Here is a 20,416-nt window from a genome sequence, read left to right on the forward strand (position 1 = left end):
GCCTAAAAGCTTTTCACTTCAGTCTACTCTGCATTAAAATCCCATGGAGTGATTTGGTTGCTGATGCCATATCAGAAAGAAAAGCCAGCCTGTGGCAAGGAAACAGACCAGACTCACGCTCAGAAAGCGTCACATTTTGTTTTCTCTCAAACATAGTTTCCTCTCTGATGGACCACAAGGTTCAAAACCAACAATGTCACCATACCACGTCAAATTCATCAGAAATGTGCCATGACAAAGTTAATTATTTAAAACTGTGATAAAACGGTGACTGTCTAAATAACCGAGTAAATGCAATTAATGCATGTATATACTAAACATAGAGTAAAGGGAAAAGAGGACATGTTGGCTGTTCTTTTCTTTCTTTTCTTTTTATTCTTTGTTTGTTTTCCATGAAGCTTCTGGTATTTTACAATAGCCCATAACATTGGCATCTATATTTAATGTGTATGTAACGTGGGTTTACTAACGTTCTGTAAAATAACCACATTAAGGTCTCACAGCCACTTCCGATGAAAATATGGTTCAAAAGAATATTTAATAAAATTAATAAATCAGAAAACATGTTTTGGTATTAGAAATTCTTAAAAAACTAAATTGTATCTAGAACCCAAATGAGTAAGCAAAAGTTATATAATTCAACTTTTAGCTGCATTTTAATATGAAACAGTTTGTATTTTTTGTTAGATGCATAAACTCCTCCCGCCCGGGCTGTCAAGAATCCCCAAACGCGCTAACCCTAGATAACCAGGAAGTGACAGCAGCAGTAGACTCCAGGCTAAACAGAAACAACTGCATTTATCAAAGGGAAGCGGCTACTCTAGACAGGCGGACATTGTGTATTTATAGACGCAGTTAAGCTTCAAAGCTCTTCTTTTGTTTTCACAATGTCTCCTTTCAAAAAGGAGAGATTGAGAACATTGACCACTTCGGTGTTTCTTGGTGCCGTCGTGCTGTGCGTTAGCTTTGTCAGCCAGGGGGAATGCCAAACAACTCCACCGCCAACTCGTAAGTTGAATTGTTGTTTGAAAAGTAGTTGAGTCGTTTTTAAAGTTGACAAGGGTGACATTCCACCTTATAGCGTCATGTATATAAGTACCGTTAGTTTACTACGTTAGAACCAGTGAAATGGTGTTTGTTTATTGAATACGTCACTGTTATCGTGGCTTTTCTATATTTAACATTGCTTTCGGGTTAGCTAACCTCACGTTTCTGTTTCTCTCTCTTCAGCCTGCGCTGCTTACAAGAGCTGTGACAAGTGTGCTCCAAATGCAAAGGTACGGTGTTAGGTAGGAGTAGTTTGAAAGACGGGACCAGACTTTGCCCGAGCTTATCAAACTGCTGTCATAAATCATACGTTTATGCTCCATTGTTTGTCTGCACATGAAGCGGCCTACTTCACCTCCCAGACATGACTTAACATCATCCCGTCCTCTGTAGTCACAGTACAACAGCGAGTTAGTTCTGGTCCATGTACTACCACCAAATCCACCATCACAATGCACCAGAGTGGGCCCCTCAAATCTGGGTGACTTTGTTTAGTTACATTTTTATTTAATGCAAGTACTGCTTATTTTAGTTGTTATACAGCTAGTTCACCATGTATTCCAGTGGTACATTTGCCAAATTTCAATGGAGTTTGGTGTGACAGCTTTTACATGGTAATTACATATGTTGAGGACATATCTCCATGAAAAAGCCTGTTGATGTTGCTGTGAACACACAGAGCATATCTTCATTATGGCTTCATCTTCTGATTACCCTCTTGTTTCTGGAAATGCTCGTCAAAATGTCCTGAAGCCCAAGTTGCCATCTTCAAATTGCTTGTTTTGTCCGACCAATCGTCCCAAATGTTAACTTTACTATCACGTTAAACAAAGTACCAACGAAGCATGGATGAGAAGCAGGAACCAGGGCATGTTTGGCATTTTAATTGATTAACTTATTTGCTGTTGATTGATTAAATCGACCAATCGTCGCAGCTCTAGGTTTGCATATCAAATAGACAGTTTGAGGTATTAATAGAAGCGGGTGCAGAGGGTTGATCTTGGTGTTTTGTCTTCACAGTGTCTGTGGTGCTTCACCACCAACAACTGCACAGAATACCCAGTGAGCTGGTTGCTGCCTCCGGCCTCCGTGTGCCAGCTGTCCCAGGCCCGTTGGGGAGTGTGTTGGTGTGAGTGCTTCAGTCTTCTTTAAATGTGGAATGTGGTGACTACGTCTGCTCTTCTCTTTTATTTGTACATTTTCAATACTGCGATCAATTCTCCCACTGGTAACGTAGAGGGCCGTTTGTCAAAATATACATCTTTAGGTATCAAACCTGTATAGAATATATGCAGCATAACAAAGGTTTCCATAGAAATAAAAACTATGCAACTAAAAATAAAGTCATTGTTGTCACATGCCTGTGTACAGGTGGATGTCCTAAAATGATCTAGCTTTACATTGCATTACATTACAGACATTTAGCAGACGCTTTTATCCAAAACGACTTACAATAAGTGTATTCAACATAGGTATTCAAGAGAACTAGTCACCAGAAGTCATAAGTGCATCTCCTTTTTTAAACAAGCACCTGAGAGCATAAACCAGAGCCAACGTACAGAAACAAACTAGTACGAATACAATAAGTGCAACAAACTAGTACGAATACAATAAGTGCAAAAAACTAGTACGAATACAATAAGTGCTAAGTGGAAGGCTCAGGGTAGTACTTCTTGAAGAGGTGAGTTTTCAGCCTGATGAAAGATGGGCAGCGACTCTGCTGTCCTGACGTCAGTGGGGAGTTCATTCCACCACTGTGGGGCCAGGACAGAAAACAGCCACGACAACGGGTCGATCGGCCGCAGGGACCTCTGAGCGACGGGGCAACCAATCGCTTTGGTACTATTGACATTCTGAACTTGCACCGTGGCTCGTCAGAGTGAGAGAACTTGTTTGTCAAAGTTCTCCCAGAACACAGCCAATTACAGAGCTGGAGAGATGAAACACATGGTATCATGTATGACCCTCACACTCAACAGGGAAATCCACATTTCATGCATATATGAAGTGAGAATTTTTCTTTTTTTAAATATGACTTATTTTTAATATGGCATGACCCCCCCCCAGTCAGGATCAGGGAGTGCACTGGGGGTTCAGAACATAGTTCAATGGAATGACGAAGATGTAACCAGGGCTTCACAATCACTGCTGTTCTCTATCATTCCCACCGGGGTTGTGTCTGCCTTATTTCAATGATTGGAGCAGACTCACCACTATGTTCACTACTACACCTCGTTGGCTGGAGAACGAGCACATGCCCGGAGCCTCCAGTGGAGAGGAGCTAAACTAGATGACCTGTGTACTGGTTTAATACCGTGCTTCCTGTGGAACTGAAGAGAAGGACTGGTCCGGCTATGAAGACATTTAGTAGTCTAGCTGAGTTTTCAGTCACACTGTAGTAGGGTGAAGAGTTGTGGCCACAACTCAATACAAACAACTCAAAAGTTGTCAAATTAGTTGATAATAATGCCGTGGGCTCAGATGCATATCCCTATAGGCATTCATGTAATGAAGCTTTTTAAAAAAAATAATATGATGCGTTCATCACTTCAACAGGAGTGGATAGCAGACTATAAGAATGTGCTCTAAGGTACTGTAGTTGTACAAAATGTTGATGTTGAGCACAAAGGAGCCACAGTGCCTTACATAATGAGGAAGCCTGTGGTAACCTCTAGTAGGGCTGCTGAGTTGGGAGGTGTCATGCGCGCACCCTGCAGCGGCAGCCTCAAAGAAAGTTCTGTCTGCAGTCGAGTAGAAGAATAGAGAGACAGACAACAGAGCAGACGGTCACGGGTGTCGTGTGAAAGGTAAATCTAATGTCAGGAGCAGAAGGCGAGGAGCTAGCCCCTTGAAAATGATCATCATCCGTTGTCTGGAAGTTTTTGGGATTTAGGCCAAGTGATGTTAACCAAGAACAAATCATATGCACAGAGTGCATTAGAGTTGTGTCTGCGCCGCATAGCAATACAACTAACTTGTTCAACCACCTGAAAAATCACCACAAACCACTACGATGAATGCATTAAGGCTAAAGCTAACGTTACCTCACTGAATCTCCGTCCATGTCCAACGTTAACCCAGAAAACCATAACAGCGACCCTGCATAGCGCGACAGCGTATCCATCCACCTCCCAAAGACACACTGAAATAACGGATGCAATCGCATTTCATTTGGCCAAAGACATGTCCAATAAATACTGTGAGCAACACACATATTTATTTTTAGTTGGCCCTTTATTTTGGCTAAAAATGTTATTTATATTTTGCTTCAGGTGATCAGTACCTTATACGTTGTATTTTGATGCAGAGGCGTGTACATTAGCTGGAATGTAGCACAACAATGGAAGTGGAAGCAGTGTTCTTGTTCATTTAAACGTGAAAGTGCAATAAAAAGATGTCCCTAAAATTAATGAATAATCGTGATAAATAATCGTGATCTCAATATTGATCAAAATAATCGCGATTATGATTTTGGCCATAATCGTGCAGCCCTAGCTGCTAGTTCAGCTGTTTTATCTCTGAAGCTGATAAACACGTCCAGCTGCTGCTGCTGGCTTCCTGGCTTTGACTCACAGTCTCATGTCGGATGTCTCGGTTGTGTTTTCACTGGAAACGCAGGTGGAGCGTTTAGTTTCATCATCACCATCTGGTGACTTGTAGTGTTGCCCTTAAGTCAGCAGGTGGCACCGCTTCCAAACAAGTGGAGTTTATATCCTCATTCAAAGGAAAGAGGAACCCACAGTTCTCGGTTTCATTCATAATAAATCCCATTGTTGTCAAGAATATGAATATGAGTGATGTCTCCTTGTGTGATTCAGTGAACTTTGAAGGCCTGATCATTGCCATGGCTGTCCTGGGTGGAACCATCCTCATCAGCATTACTGCCTGCTGCTGCTGCTGCTGCTGCTGCAAGAAGCGTAGCTCAAGGTAACGTTGAATCACAGTCAGCTGTGACATATGTTCTTTTGAGTGGATCAAGTTTTAGACAGATTCTACCTTCCTCTGTAGAGTTTATTATCAATAATTCAGTGAATTTATATCTATGTATTTATTTGTTACATTTACAAAGTTAGGAAAAGCAATGTTAATGTCAGGCCTGATGTTTCTTTCCACATAAAGAATGATCCCAGTCAGGTCCACACAGTGGGCATACAGTCTGTTCATTATTATTAATGAACACTGGTGTCAGGTTGCTACTCGGTATCGGTGCAGAGCCCAGCTATCAGGACTGAAACATCACATTTGTGCATCTTTATTCTTTTTATGTCTAAGGTTTCATGTTTTCATACAAAAAGAGCTTTACAGACACATTCTGTAGTCTGGATGCTCTCTACAGTGCTCATTGAAAGGGTTTCAAATTGTAGCACACCAGTCATCTTAAATGAAATAATAACATCGTTTCCCAACAACAAAAATATGGCTAGTGAGAATGCTGTGGCTAGTAAACCTTGAAAAGCCACTAGCTGCTCAGGAGAGCAGACACGTGGACGTCAGGCCCTGCTTCCAAGTGATGTGACGACACAAGCGTTCAAATACACTGCAGTACATTTTGACATGCATCCACAGACATTTCAGAGGATGCATGGTCATGAAAAGTTGCCTAAAGGTCATGAAAATGTATTGGTAAAAAAAATGTGTATGAACCCTGAATGCAACACCAACCCTGACGACGACCTCAGGACTGTACAGCAGAGTGAATGCAAAAGGCTTCATAGAGATCAGATGTATTAGTGCCATTGCTATGGATTCCATTGGTACCCATTGAATGTGTAACCTGGTGTGGAGCCCAGCTTAAACAAAGCCATGGATGAAAATGCTTCTGAAGCTGTCTGTGGCTCAGACCTCTGGTCCTCTGTGACGTCCTCTGTAATTGCTCTGTGGCCAAAAAGTGTTCAGTGCAGTGAACGTCCCGTGAATCTGGGCTACATGCACTCTCTGACAGAGGAACACACACAGAGTGCCCGTTTAAATGGACCCTGTAGTTACATTTCCGAGAGGCACTTTGTTTTTCTCCCCTCCTGATTGCTCAGCTTCAGTTAAATGAGGCAGTTCCTTTATCAAAGGTGATGCACATTTGTTTCTGTAGCAAAAGCTCTCGCTTTACTTTTGAACATCAAGTTCCTCTTTGCTTCTCCAGCTGCAGACAAAAGCATGAACAGAATACAAACCACGCTTCAGAGAATTTGATTCACTGTAACTTTTATGTTGTTGAGCTTTGTGGAAAGAACCTCCCTCAAGCAAATGAGGAGGCAATTGGTAGACGTATGTAATGAGTGTTGTGCTCTGTTCATGTCTTTATGTCTCAGGCCTGACAGAGATGAGGAGAGGTTTGTCAGGAAGAGAGAGGAGATCAAACAGCGCGCTGACGAACGGTAAAAACAATAACATGTTGATTTAAATAACGGCTTCACGTGATTTCATTCTCTGCATTCAATAATTCATCAAGTGAAAGCGATGTTTGAAGGTCTTTGTGTTTTTTATTGTCATGACTAATGCTGTGTCGCTCCCCTCTGGTTCAAGTAATAACTACATATAGGGCGAGTTATCCAAACTCTATCTAACTATAATATGGTCAGCTGCCATTTGCTCCCAATAGATGTCCTGACCTACACATCATATTCTACAGCCTTCATTCGGTACACATCCACGCAAACATCGCACCAGAATCATTTTTATATGTTTTACATGAAAATGACAATAACCATGTCAAAACTATTGGAGATGCACCGATTGCAGTTTGTTTTCTATAGTGACAGCAAGGCTCCAGACTAACTTATTCACCACCATCTATAGATTTAAAAACACAGTTCAAATGTTCATTGTTTCCATCCATCCATCCATTTTCCACCGCTTATCCGGGGTCGGGTCGCGGTGGCAGCAGGGCAAGCAGGCCGACCCAGACCTCCCTCTCACCGGCAACATGTTCCAGCTCATTCTGGGGGATCCCGAGGCGTTCCCAGGCCAGCTGGGAGATGTAATCTCTCCAGCGTGTTCTGGGTCTTCCCCGGGGTCTCTTCCCAGTTGGACGTGCCTGGAAAACCTCCAGTGGGAGGCGTCCAGGAGGCATCCTAATTAGATGCCCGAACCACCTCAGCTGACTCCTTTCGACGCGAAGGAGTAGCGGCTCGACTCCAAGCTCCCTCCTGATGACCGAGCTCCTTACCCTATCTCTAAGGCTGAGCCCGGCCACCCTACGGAGGAAACTCATTTCGGCCGCTTGTAGCCGCGACCTTGTCCTTTCGGTCACGACCCAGAGTTCGTGACCATAGGTGAGGGTAGGAACGTAGACCGAGTGGTAAATTGAGAGCTTTGCCTTCCGGCTCAGCTCCCTCTTCACCAAGACGGTCCGGTGCAGCGCCTGCTTTACTGCTGCAGCTGCACCGATCCGTCTGTCGATCTCCCGCTCCATCTTACCCTCACTCGTGAACAAGACCCCGAGATACTTGAACTCCTTCGCTTGAGGTAGGCACTCCGTCCCCACCTGGAGGGAGCAATCCACCGGTTTCTGGCAGAGCACCATGGCCTCAGATTTGGAGGTGCTAACTCTCATCCCCGCCGCTTCACACTCGGCTGCAAACCGTCCCAGTGAATGCTGGAGGTCACGATCCGAGGAGGCTAACAGGACCACATCATCTGCAAATAGCAGAGGGGCGATCCCGAGACCCCCGAAACTGACGTTCTCCGCCCCCAGGCTGCGCCTAGATATCCTGTCCATGAAAATCACGAACAGGACCGGTGACAAAGGGCAGCCCTGGCGGAGGCCAACACCCACCGGGAACGTGTCTGACTTATTGCCGAGAATGCGGACACAGCTCCTACTGCAGTCGTACAGAGACCGGATCGCCCGTTGTAACGGGTCCGGCACCCCATACTCCCGCAGCACCCCCCACAAGATCCCCCGAGGGACCCGGTCGAAAGCCTTCTCCAAGTCCACAAAGCACATGTAGACTGGTTGGGCAAACTCCCAGAGCCCCTCCAGTAGTCTTGCGAGGGTAAAGAGCTGGTCCACTGTTCCACGGCCGGGACGGAATCCGCACTGCTCCTCTTGAATCTGAGGTTCGACAAGCGGTCGGAGCCTCCTTTCCAGCACCCTGGCATAAGCCTTCCCCGGGAGGCTGAGTAGTGTGATACCCCGGTAATTCGAGCACACTCTCCGGTCCCCCTTTTTGAAGATGGGAACCACCACCCCGGTCTGCCATTCCATGGGCACTGATCCCGACCCCCATGCGACATTGAAGAGGCGTGTCAGCCAGGACAGCCCAACTATGTCCAGCGCCTTCAGCATCTCAGGGCGGATCTCATCCACCCCCGGCGCCTTGCCACCAAGGAGCTTTTTAACTACCTCAGCGACCTCTGCCAGGGATATGGGTGAGCCTCCCCCTAGGTCCTCAGGCGCTGCCTCCTCTGCAGAGGACATGTTGGTCGGGTTTAGGAGTTCCTCAAAGTGCTCTTTCCACCGCCCGACAATGTCCTCCGTCCGGGTTAGCAGTTCCCCCCCCCCCCTGCTGAGAACAGCCTGGGGTAAGCCCTGCTTTCCCTTCCTGAGCCGTCGGATGGTTTGCCAGAACCTCCTTGAGGCCAACCGAAAGTCCTTCTCCATGGCCTCCCCGAACTCCTCCCATGCCCGAGTTTTAGCATTCGCGACCACCGCAGCTGCAGCCCTTCTGGCCTGCCGATACCTGTCAGCTGCTTCAGGAGACCCCTGGGCCAACCAGGCCTTGAAGGTCTCCTTCTTCAGCTTGACGGCTTCCCTCACCTCCGGTGTCCACCGCCGGGTTCTCGGGTTGCCGCCACGACAGGCACCGATGACCTTCCGGCCACAGCTCCTAGCGGCCGCGTCCACAATAGAGGCTTTGAACATGGTCCACTCGGATTCCGTGTCCCCAACCTCCCTCGGGATGTGTGAGAAGTTCTTCCGGAGGTGGGAGTTAAAGACCTCCCGGACAGGGTCCTCCGCCAGACGTTCCCAGTTTACCCTCACTACACGTTTGGGTTTACCGGGTCTTTCCAACCGGTTCCCCTGCCATCTGATCCAACTCACCACCAGGTGGTGATCAGTTGACAGCTCTGCTCCTCTCTTCACCCGAGTGTCCAAAACATACGGCCGCAAATCAAATGATACGATTACAAAGTCGATCATTGATCTCCGGCCTAAGGTGTTCTGGTACCAGGTACACTTATGAGCCACCTTATGTTCGAACATAGTGTTCGTTATGGCCAAACCGTGGCAAGCACAGAAGTCCAATAACGAAACACCATTCGGGTTCAGATCGGGCAAGCCGTTCCTCCCAATCACCCCCCGCCAGGTTTCTCCGTCATTGCCCACGTGAGCGTTGAAGTCCCCCAGGAGAACTATGGAGTCGGTAGGTGGCGCCCTTTCCAGGACCCCTCCCACCGACTCCAAGAAGGCCGGATACTCCGAACTGCTGTTTGGTGCATAAGCACAAACCACAGTCAGAGCCTTGCTCCCCGCAACCCGTAGGCGCATGGAGGCGACCCTCTCGCTCTCCGGGGAGAACTCCAACACAGCGGCGCTCAGCCGGGGGCTCGTGAGTATCCCCACTCCCGCCCGGCGCCTCTCACCCTGGGCAACTCCGGAAAAGGACAAAGTCCAACCCCTCTCCAGGAGCTTGGTTCCAGAGCCAACGCTGTGTGTGGAGGTGAGTCCAACTATTTCTAGCTGGTATCGCTCCACCTCCTGCACCAGCTCCGGCTCTTTCCCCGCTAGCGAGGTGACGTTCCACGTCCCTAGAGCTAGTCTATGTCGCCGGCGATCGGCATGCCCGGGCCTCCCGCCCGACCTACCACCCGGTCTGCATAGCACCCGACCCCAATGCGTGTCCCTGCGGGTGGTGGGTCCACAGGGTGGCTGCTCCATGATGTTTATTTGGGCTGAGCCCGACCGGGCCCCATGGGCAAAGGCCCGGCCACCAGACGCTCGCCTACGAGCTCCCCTCCTGGGTCTGGCTCCGGGAGGGTGCCCCGGTTTCCCTGGTCCGGGCGAGGTGACTGTAGTCCGTGGGCTGCTCATCATTAGGTTCGTTTTGAACCGCTCTTAGTCTGGGCTCTCCCCTGAAACCTGTTTGCCTTGGGAGACCCTACCAGGGGCTAATGCCCCGGACAACATGGCTCCCAGGATCACTGAGCCACTCAAACTCCTCCACCACGGTAAGGTGGCGATTCGCGGAGGAGCCACGGTAAGGTGGCGATTCGCGGAGGAGTTCAAATGTTCAAATGTTCATTGTTTAAGAAACCTGTAAAAGCTGTATTATAAACCGCTTCGAGCTAGCTGTAGGAAATTAAACAGGTCATAATTCAGATGAATTATCACCTGAATTATGATAAATAATATCTATTTATGTTTCTGTGAAAACATCTTGTTTCGCCAAAAACTACATTTGCAACATCAGTCACAATAAACAACAATTAGATATTTCTTCTATCTACAAGATGTAAACGTTGTAGGGCTGGTAGATATGACTATGATTAATATCACAATGTTAGCAGGACATTATTCTGATATGTCTAGTCTATATGTATGTAATAAAAAATAGCAAAATCACATGTAAAGTAAACTTTTATTCGTTACATTAGCGAAACTTCACTTGAATAAAACAAACACTTAATAACTCATTTAGTTACTTATGAAATATGTTTTTTCATTTGGACAACCATAACATAATGTGATCACTGTAGCTCCATTGTTTCTGTAGCTCCATCTATACTTTGACATGATGGACAGTCTTTATTGTAATGCTTGTAGCTAAATGGATAAAAGTCCACTGAACAGATGTCCCTGGGTTCTCTTAGTTCTCTTAGTTCTGAGTGAAAGCATACATTGAGTCCTTCTTTTGAGCACCGCTGTGGAGTGTTAGAGCGGCAACCATCAATCAATTAGCTGTCAACTGTTGCATTAATCACCAACCTTTGAGATAATCCATTCATCAGTTTCTTTAAGGAAAACCAAAATCTGTTCTCTGCTTCTTAAATAGTAATATGCTGTGGTGTCTTTACTCCTCTGTGACAGTAAACTCAATACCTTTGAATTCTGGACAAAGAAGACATTGAGGACGCCATCTTGGTCTTGTTTGGGGACTTTGGTTCGACCAAACAACTAATCGATTCATCTGTTGATCATTATTTGTGGAGTGGAGTGGAACTTGTCTTTGGTTCAACTCTCTTCCTCTGTTTTCTTCACATGAAAAGTTCTATTATGAGACCACAGGAAACTAAATTAAGCAAATCATTTGAATACACATTCATTCATATAATATAAATAGAATCAAACTAGCTGTGTGATCATATCAGGTTGAATGGCCCAGACTATTCTATCCTAATCCTGTTCTTTCAACACTTCGGTATCCCAGCAGGACATGCACGGGATTTCCTGCCACCGAATAGTTAATAGTCCACAACAAAAGGGCCCCGTGTGTGTGCGTGCGTGCGTGCGTGCGTGCGTGCGTGCGTGCGTGCATGTGTGTGTGTGTGGGTGGCCCCGACAAGTCCATGTCCCAGAGGAGGAGCTCCGCGCTCCTCCACTCGCATCTCAAAACACCAATTGGATTGTCATGGCTGAGCAGCTGCTGTTGGGTAATGTGGTCATAAATAGAGCGGGCTTCATCCACCGTCAAAGAGCCAGTGTGTTAGTCTCTGAACACAGCAGCCAGCAGCCTTCCTCTTCCTGCAGCCCCATCAATGTTTCAGCCTCATCTTCCTAGTGAGTAGCTGTGCTCCCACTGCATCCGTCCTCCGAGCACGGTGTGTCCGTGAGAGGGGCAGTCGTGCAGAAGGAGAGTCGGTAACTGTGGATCCTCATCATCGCTTGCAGAGCTGGGAACATCCCTGTGTGTGTGTGTGTGTGTGTGTGTGTGCGCGTGTGCGTGAGCCTGTGAGTTGAATTTTCCAACCTCCCCCTGAGCTCTTCTCTCACGTGCCACGGACTCTACTGGGTTTCCTTCAGTGAGCTTGATCAAATCTCCCAGGTCGGAGTTAGTGCAGTGACCTACATAGACGCAGTGAACAGGACATTGAGACGAGATCGGTCCCATCATGGAAGAGACGAGTGTCTAGACTCTGCCTGGCCCACGGAGAGCCCTCATCCTCTTATCTCTGAGCCGGTCTGGAGAATCATCAATAACTCTCTCCCTGGTTACTGTGGCAGTACAGGAAAAAAGGTTGTTCCTGCTCAGTAACATCAACAATATATATTCATGTTTAACCATCATATCAACAATTGTAATCATCATTTCTCTACATTTGCTTCTGTATATTTTGAAAGCAAAAGCAGTTCTAGCCTAAATATAATCACTTCATCAACATCCTGCCTCTTAAAATGGACACACAGTCCAATGTGGTGGTTCCTGCAGCATAGCTTCACACATATGAAATGTCTTATTGCAGCCAGCAGTGTGTGTGTGACGGCTTATTCAAATCCTCATTCTCACCTGCAATCACAGCTCCGCTTCCTGTGCCAGTCACTGTCATCTTACACTTACACATTCTCAAGTTTCATTAAAGTGATCTCCAGTTAGCTGTGACAGAGACCAGAGGTCAGTGATGTGGTGTGACGGTGGCGCCTGGCTTGTGTCTGAGGACAGGAGGGTGACGGGTGTTCCGTGAGGTCCACCTTTGAACCTGTTCTGTTGGGTTGACATGGTGAAGTTGTGCACAGGTTGGATGAATACGGTGAGGTCCAATGAGCTCCGTGTACACAGCAAACACAGCGTGCTCCCCACACACCTTTGAGTGTGAATGGGTGCTGTCACATGGTTGGCTCAGTTCAGTATGGTGTGTTCACCTCTTTGGTCCGCTTCATTTAGGTTTGAGTTCAAGCCGATGTTCTAACTCCAAGCAGACTCTGGTGTGGTTGGTGGTGTGAAAGGAGAGCAGACCAGCCACACAATTTAGTGATTTTTGTGAAGTTGGTGTCATTCTCTGTGACGTATCTATGAAGGAGAGGATTTGGTTATCTCATCAGTAAATGCATTGATCTTCCCTGATACCTGCTCGTGCTGGAGTGCTTTTTCTGTCCGCGTGTCCAGAGGCATTATGTGTCCAGGTTGTCCGTCCGCTCCATTCTAGGATTTGGCACAAACGTCCACCTGGACTCAAGGATGAACTGATTAGAAGTTGGTGGTCAAAGGTCACTGTGACCTCACAAAACACGTTTCTGGCTCAAGAATTTGTATGCTAATTATGACGATTTCACACAAATGTCTACAGAACAACATGATGACGTGATGACATTTCGGACAGACATGGATGTTTGAGGACATCACCAAATTGTCCATATGACTTCCTATTCACACCTTGATTCATTCGTATGAAGTCGGTGTGAACACAAAACGGACCAGAACTAAAACCCAACCGTTAAATATTTGTTTTCTTGGGCCTGACTAGATAAATCAAACTATAGGTGTGAAAATTCAATCTTTTTCTGACCTTTTTGTTTCTCTACAGGAACGTGGAGAGAAAGGCGAGGCACGATCAGATCCGCAAGAAGTATGGTATGTATTGCTCTCCACATGTCCTCATTGAACCTCTCTGATGATGGGTGGACAGACTCAGTACCGACTCTCCCTGCTCCTCTGTTCCCTTAACGTCTGCTTTGACTCGGTTTCAGATTTTCCAGGACTTTGTCATTGACTTTCATTTCTATACTCTGTGCCAGCAATGCATTATTCAGCAGTATGCGTCTTCTGTCCTCAAGCAAGGCCGCTGAGGTCACCTATAGGCTACAGACTCCTGTCTGCTTAAACAGTGTCAGCATCATTCATCCTGCAGCGGGGTCAGGAGTCAGATGTTACAGGTCACTGAAGCAACAGACAAAGGGTTGTATCATAGCCTGTACTGTACAAGGGTTGAGTCATGAATCAAACTTTAACCATGCTATCAGATAGCTTAAAGGTTCAGAGATGAGCCACGCCCCCTTCAGTAAACCACGGTTGGACGATATGAGAATAAAAAGGATCGCCCGACCCCACCAGCAGCCCTCGTCCCTTTTCCTGTTGCCTTTTCATGCGTCAGCAGGCTCATTTTGTAATCTATGTAAAAAGTTCTGAAGTTTTAGTAATTTGTCAGGTGAGAAAGCATCCAATTAGATTCTTAGTATGTGCTCAGTTGATCTGTTTGGAAATGTACGGGACGCTTGGGAGCTGTGAGGAGCTGCTGGCTGTGTGACACTTCAACACAGGTCGGCCCTGTTTAAGAGCGAGTCAACATTAGCTGTTAGCAGCTGTTAGTCCCAAGACCTGAAGGAGGTCCCATTGAGTTCCATTATGATGCGTTCAAGCTCTCTTCAGTAATGATGATAACGGTATCATGATGTGTTCACATGTAATCTGTAAAATGTAGTTTTTGGTGATAAACTTGAATGAATCCAGTGGTTTGAAGATGTTTTCACATGAATATAAAATAGATATTAGAGATGAATTTTGAGCTGTTTAACTTCCTACCAGCTCTAAGCAGTTTATAATACATCATTCAAATTAATAATGCTAAGATTTTTTTTATCAATGAAAATACAATAGTTTATTTCGTAATCATTTGAATGTAAATCACCTCTATAAAGGAGTTAAACAAAGTGAAAGATGAGATTAGTTGATGATGATAATAATGTTAGTCCACTGGCAATAGGCCTGTTAGGAATGGACTAGAGTGAGATTAACCGAGTGTTTTATTAGATTAGACACATGTTGACAAACTGCATCATTCGCAGTTGAAAATAGGTAATAAATTGCAATGTTTGATATCGCAATAGTCAGCATATTAGCATCTTGCAAAAATGTGGGGCCCCTGGCAGCATCCTTGCAGTGAGATGGTTCAGTGTATGGACAGCATGACGGAGTGATGGATGCTGTGGTCTCCTCAGGCCTCCTGCTCTCATCAGTTTACCTCCACAGGGAGCACAGCCTGCTCTCCTTCAGCCTCACCGTGGTCTCTTCTGCAGAACACAGTCCAGGGAGCTGCGTACATTCCTCTGTGAGACTACAACACTCGCTCGGGAAGAAAGAAGTGTGTATTTCACAGAATGTTAGATTACTCCTGTCTCTTCATGCAACAGCCAGTAACTGGCTAGCATCAACAGGAAGTGTAACATCTCATGGTCTTCAGGTTTGCTTCTATTGTGCATCTAATGACCAATGCTGGACTGTAAAAACCCAAATAGTACAAAGCCACAGTGACTTGTTTCTGTTAGATACTGCTAGATACTCTAAGGCAGTGATTCTCAACTGGTGGGTCGCGGACCCGTTTTCAAAAAAAACAAAAACTGTGCTTTTATTTTGAAGGGGATTTTTTATGCAGCGGAGTTATTCACACTCCTTAACAATATTTGGTGTTAATGCCTTGTGATGCTAATTGACACCCGCCATTTCACAGCAGGGGTCACTAACTGGCAGGCCGCGGTCCGGATCCGGACCCAGGCGACGTTGTATCTGGACCCAGGACCTAAAACCGATAGATAATTGAGAATTATTCAATTTTGACGGAGCGCTTCTATTTTAACCGGCGCAGCTTTTCCAGCATTTACGGTACTTGTTCAGCGGTGCAGGAAAAACACCGACCAATGCGTTGTAAATCACATCACGTGATGCAGCTCAGCCAATAAAATATGGGCATTCTGACAAGTTTCCTGACTCGAGTGAGATGTACACACACCGTGACACAAGGGGGAGAGATGAGGAAATAGGTAGCAGAGCAGGGCTACTATATGTGAGATGTGAAAGTCAAATCACTGGACCGTCTCCAAAAGAGAGAACTTGCCAGAGAGACCACAGACTCGTTTAGGTGAATTCTTCCCACGGGCCGCTAAAAACAGTATGTCTCATTTGGAGCAAACGTACCCACTCGTATCTGAAATGAAGACACAGAAGATGAGAAAAATATAATATTGTGGCTTTTTCACTTCACCCTGAACGAACTCTGGACCTTTTGGAAATGTACTTGAATACCCCTGGTATAGAAAAACACCCACACAGTTTGTTTTCATGCTAATTGCGCTAAACGCAAGTACAGCACCGACTACATGAGATATGAATTTTCTTACATTGAGGACAAAAGAGGGCAAAAACCTCAGTGTGTTTTGTGCAGCGAGGTTCTGGCACAAGAAAGTATGAAGCTGTCAAAACTGAAGCAGCATTTGTTGGATCAATCCGTAGCGAATAAACTGAAAACTATACCTCTGTCAAATGACACTATAAGTAGACGAATTGAAGACATGTCGGATGACTTTAAACAACAGACCACAGCTCGAATTTAGGCAAGTGGTCATTTTGCATTACAAATGGACGAATCTACAGACATAACAAACAAAGCAGTTTTACTCATTTACGTGAAACATGTGGGACGGGACTTACAGGAACGATTTCTCTGCACAAGAGAGCTCCCTATACTACGACTGCAGAGGACATTTTCAGCTCAGGTTCAAACTGCACCATCTTTTCATTAAATACATTTGAGAAGTTGAAGATGTGGGTCTTGGCTTGTCATTAAGGGGTGATGGTGGGTCAGACCAGTTGAGAACCACTGCTCTAAAGCAAACCGAGTATAAGAGAAACATTAATACTAAACATATTTACACTCATCACTTTCCATTCCATTTCATTTCACACAGGAAAAAAAGGAATCACATACAATGCCTATAAAAAGTATTCACCCCCCTTGGATGTTTTCCCCTTTTGTTGCTTTTATACATGGAATCATGGTCAATATAATTTGGCTTATTTGACAAGAATTTGAAAAAAAAAAGCTTCTTTTATGTCAAAGTGAAAACAGATTTTTACAAACTAATGTCACTTCTGTCACTTTCTTGTTCTGTTGACGATCAACCACAGCCTCCCACACTGTTCAGAGAGGAGGACTGGTTCCTTCACTGTAAATCTCCCGTTGAAGAAGAGCCCACAAGTTCTCAGTAGGTTTAGGTCCGGTTTAGGTTTTTTAAATGTCAGAAATGTTTATTTGTACATTCTGAGTTGTTTGTTTATTATTCTCACTTTAACAGATGAAAATGAAAAAGATGAAAAGTGAGATGGGAAACCTTTCGGTTTTCATTTAGTTGCATAATAATTGTGCACACACAGATATTCTCCTAAAAAAACCAAACACCTCACTCTTTCTTAAATATTCAGGTTTGAGGTTTATTAACATTTTGGATTGACCGAGAGCACTGTAGTTCAATAAAATCAATCCTCAGAAACACAACTTGCCTAATAATTGTGCACACAGTGTATAAAAGCAACCAAAGGGGGTGAATACTTTTGAAAGGCTTTGTTTTTACTTGTGGTAATCACAGATGTATTCAGTGATGTACTTTCTCAGGCTGCCGCTCCTCTTCTGTACGTTATGGAGGATGTTAAATGGAAACTCAACATCAGTTTCCTTCTCATGGAGTAGTGTCCAGTCTGTGTAAGCAGCTGTGTGATGTAGGTCCGCACAATTAATGCAATATTAATCACAATCCAGCGGTTTCTTTGTATTCCCACCATTAAATGAACATGATCGAACAGAAGTATTGACATTAAAGAAAGCCAAACCTCTGATGCATATTGAATCAAGCGCCTCCTAAACTAACAGCCAGCCACCAGGGGGCGATCCAGATGTTTTGGCTTCACTTTTGGGGAGCTGTGATGCACTGTGTGTTACCTGTTCAGAGAGCAGACAGGCTAAACTAAACTTGGCTGAAGAAGAACCTTGTTTTCTGTCTTATTCTGATGCAAAGATGTGTGAAGTAGCCAGATGATGCACAGCTGTTGATTTCATTTTGGTACAGTTAGATTTGAGTTCTTATTTGAATGCATAGATTTGTACATTAGCAAGAAAGAATCAGTGCTCTGAATTGTTGATCTCAATATTGATCATAATAATAGTGATTATCCTCTTGGCCCCCGGGTGATGTGTTCTGGAGCCGCTTCCTCAAGTCTGAGATGAGGTCGTGAGGGTAGAAATGCATTGACATTCAGGTAAAGCATGCCTTAAACACGGGGTGTGGCACATGGAAGAGGGCAGTAGTTCTTAGGAAAAGCCAGCTACTGAGTTGCATTCTGGGATCTAGTGTTTATGAAGCTTAATCCAACTAAGAGTCAAGAAACCACGGTCCTTGCTGCTTTTGTTGACATTTGTGTCTTGTTGTGTTTTAAATCCCTTAATGTGTCTGAGGTGCAATACTAAATCACGTGAGGACCACTTTCATGCTCCTTTACATCTTTGGGGATTGTTGTAAAGTCATTTTGGGAAATGGAGAAAAAGTAGAAAGACGAGGCCGATGGAGGAAAAGATTGGATTGGCTTAATTCAAGCATTTCAGCCATGCACTGAACATCAGATTTGTATCGTTATAAAAACATCCATGGTGGAGTTTCCACTTAACTTAAAGAAATGTGTCCTTGGACTGATGTGGTCTACCGCTGAGATCCACGGAGGAAGTAGAACGTGTAAGCAGAGGAACACAGCATCATGTCCTCTGATCCAGCGCGAACTTGTGTGTTTTCTCCCTGTGTGCAGGTCTGATGAGTGACTCGGACCACCCGTACAGCAAGTTTGAGAACGAGTAGAGCAGCTGCACTGGACCCGTTCCACCGGCAGCATGTGGAGCTGGCCTTTGGTAGCTGGAGTGGTGCACGTTTCTCACTGCTGGGCCCTCGTTCACAGTGACACGACTCAGACACAAACCACCATCTTACTCTTTTCAAACAATAACTTCAAAAAGTCCTGTCAAGATCCTGCAGAGTTCTTCTGTCTTCTGAAATTTCCTCATATGAGTTTTCTCTTTTTAAATATTGCAGTTTCATATCGGTCTTTGCACTTTGTATATACAGTATACATTTATGAAAATGATTGTACCGCAGATGAGATCTGACTCAATAAATTCCTTCTTTTAAACAATGAGGTTTGTTCATGTATTCTGATGAATGGTGTTTTCTGCTCTGACTGTTTGCAGGGTTTAAAGATGGTGTCACCTACACGGAATATGTTTAACTCCGCTACATGTATTTCACAGCTCCAGATCCTAGCTACCTCACAGATTTTTATTCTGCACACAGACGTTATCATCGGACTATGAAATATGATATATTGGTACAGAGTGTGAATAGCTAAATTAGCTCCATCCCGGCCAACAGCATTAAAAAGCAGCTGTAATTAAAGTTACATGTCTGCTCAAAGAAATGGGCCCAACATGTAGAGAACATCTCTGCCACTACAAGGTCTATCTTTGTATCATGAGAAAGGTCACATTTGTGAGATTTCTGCAGCGGTGGAAGCATCCGTATGTGTTATATGTAAATGAATATGGAACGCAGCATAAATAGAAGATATAATTTCCGTCTAACAAAACTGCATTTTAGATTTAATAGTTCCTTTGGAATGATGCAGTTGCAGCCAAAACCCTCCAGCAAACCACAGCACGTCTGAACATCACCTGTATGCTGATGCTGAGAACATGAAGCAGGGGTGTGTTAGGGCGCAAACGTGGCTCCATTTGGGTATTTGTGCCATTTAAAATGTTCTCAGGTAACCGTGAAACTCATCTCATTTACCTGTAGCTGATATAAACTCCATCTGAATATGTTTTGAAAAACCAGTCCATGGGACCTCTAGAGTCCTGCTGCTTTTGTTGGCCCACCTACTGGTTCCCCTTGCATTTGCAAGATTATCTTCACAAGCACCACTTTGATTTAGCAAATATGCATGCATTTTGGAAGTAGAGAGCAAAATTCTTGTATTATTGTGTTGCCTGTTAAAGGCTTGTACAGAGGGCGTTTTGGATATCTCTTTTTATTAATCAGAAAGTAATGTTAACATCCATGGAAATCTATTTTCTCCATGTTTTTAATAATACAATGTTGTATAAATCTGACTGAATGATATATGAACAAACCCCTCTGTCCCTTCAGACTGTAGAGGAGTGAAGCTGTAACGTTTGGTGTACCAGCTGCTGAAGTGCAGATTTATGGATCATTTAGAGAAAACAGCCTTTTGTCAAATACATCCTGAGGACACTACAGGTGAATATCGTAAACAAATAATGAACTAGATATCACCATGAAACTTCACCACTTCATTTAAGAGAATATATTTTTTGTATAACAAGTTTTGTATTAAAATATGCAAATGAGGCTTCATCGAATGACTTTTGGTGAATTTAGGAGAAATCGACAGACTTAGACTAAACAGTAAAATAAACACCCAAATGTGTATTTTTGGAAGTTTTCCTTCCACTAGTCTGAAAGAAGACATTTTATGGAAGCTTAAATCAGCCCAAATCTTAAAATTCACCAGTGGATGAAAAACAATGTGTTTGCCTTAAAAAGCGGCCCACTTACTTCTCTTCATCAAGACTTTTCTCCGGTTTTGGGTTCTCCGTTCACCGTGAG

At 44.6% G+C, this 20,416-nt stretch overlaps 1 protein-coding gene across 2 annotated transcripts; it reads left to right on the top strand.

Annotated features, from left to right (window-relative positions):
• The first annotated feature begins 740 nt into the window (after positions 1-740).
• LOC142964820 (pituitary tumor-transforming gene 1 protein-interacting protein) lies at positions 741-18,926 on the top strand. Of its 2 annotated transcripts, XM_076105348.1 has the most exons (7): positions 745-1,008; positions 1,231-1,277; positions 2,068-2,176; positions 4,866-4,974; positions 6,354-6,419; positions 13,507-13,553; positions 18,546-18,926. In XM_076105348.1, exons 1-7 carry the CDS (start codon positions 888-890, stop codon positions 18,593-18,595), a joined length of 549 nt encoding a protein of 182 aa, XP_075961463.1. In that variant the 5' UTR covers positions 745-887; the 3' UTR covers positions 18,596-18,926. The 2 variants fall into 2 exon arrangements, with proteins under 2 accessions (XP_075961464.1, XP_075961463.1); XM_076105349.1 differs by lacking the exon at positions 6,354-6,419 and having other exon boundaries at positions 741-1,008.
• The last annotated feature ends 1,490 nt before the right edge of the window (positions 18,927-20,416 follow it).

This window comes from Anarhichas minor, unplaced genomic scaffold, assembly GCF_050575085.1.
Source record: "Anarhichas minor isolate MPS153535 unplaced genomic scaffold, ASM5057508v1 ptg000032l, whole genome shotgun sequence".
In the NCBI taxonomy this organism is placed as follows: Eukaryota; Metazoa; Chordata; class Actinopteri; order Perciformes; family Anarhichadidae; genus Anarhichas; species Anarhichas minor.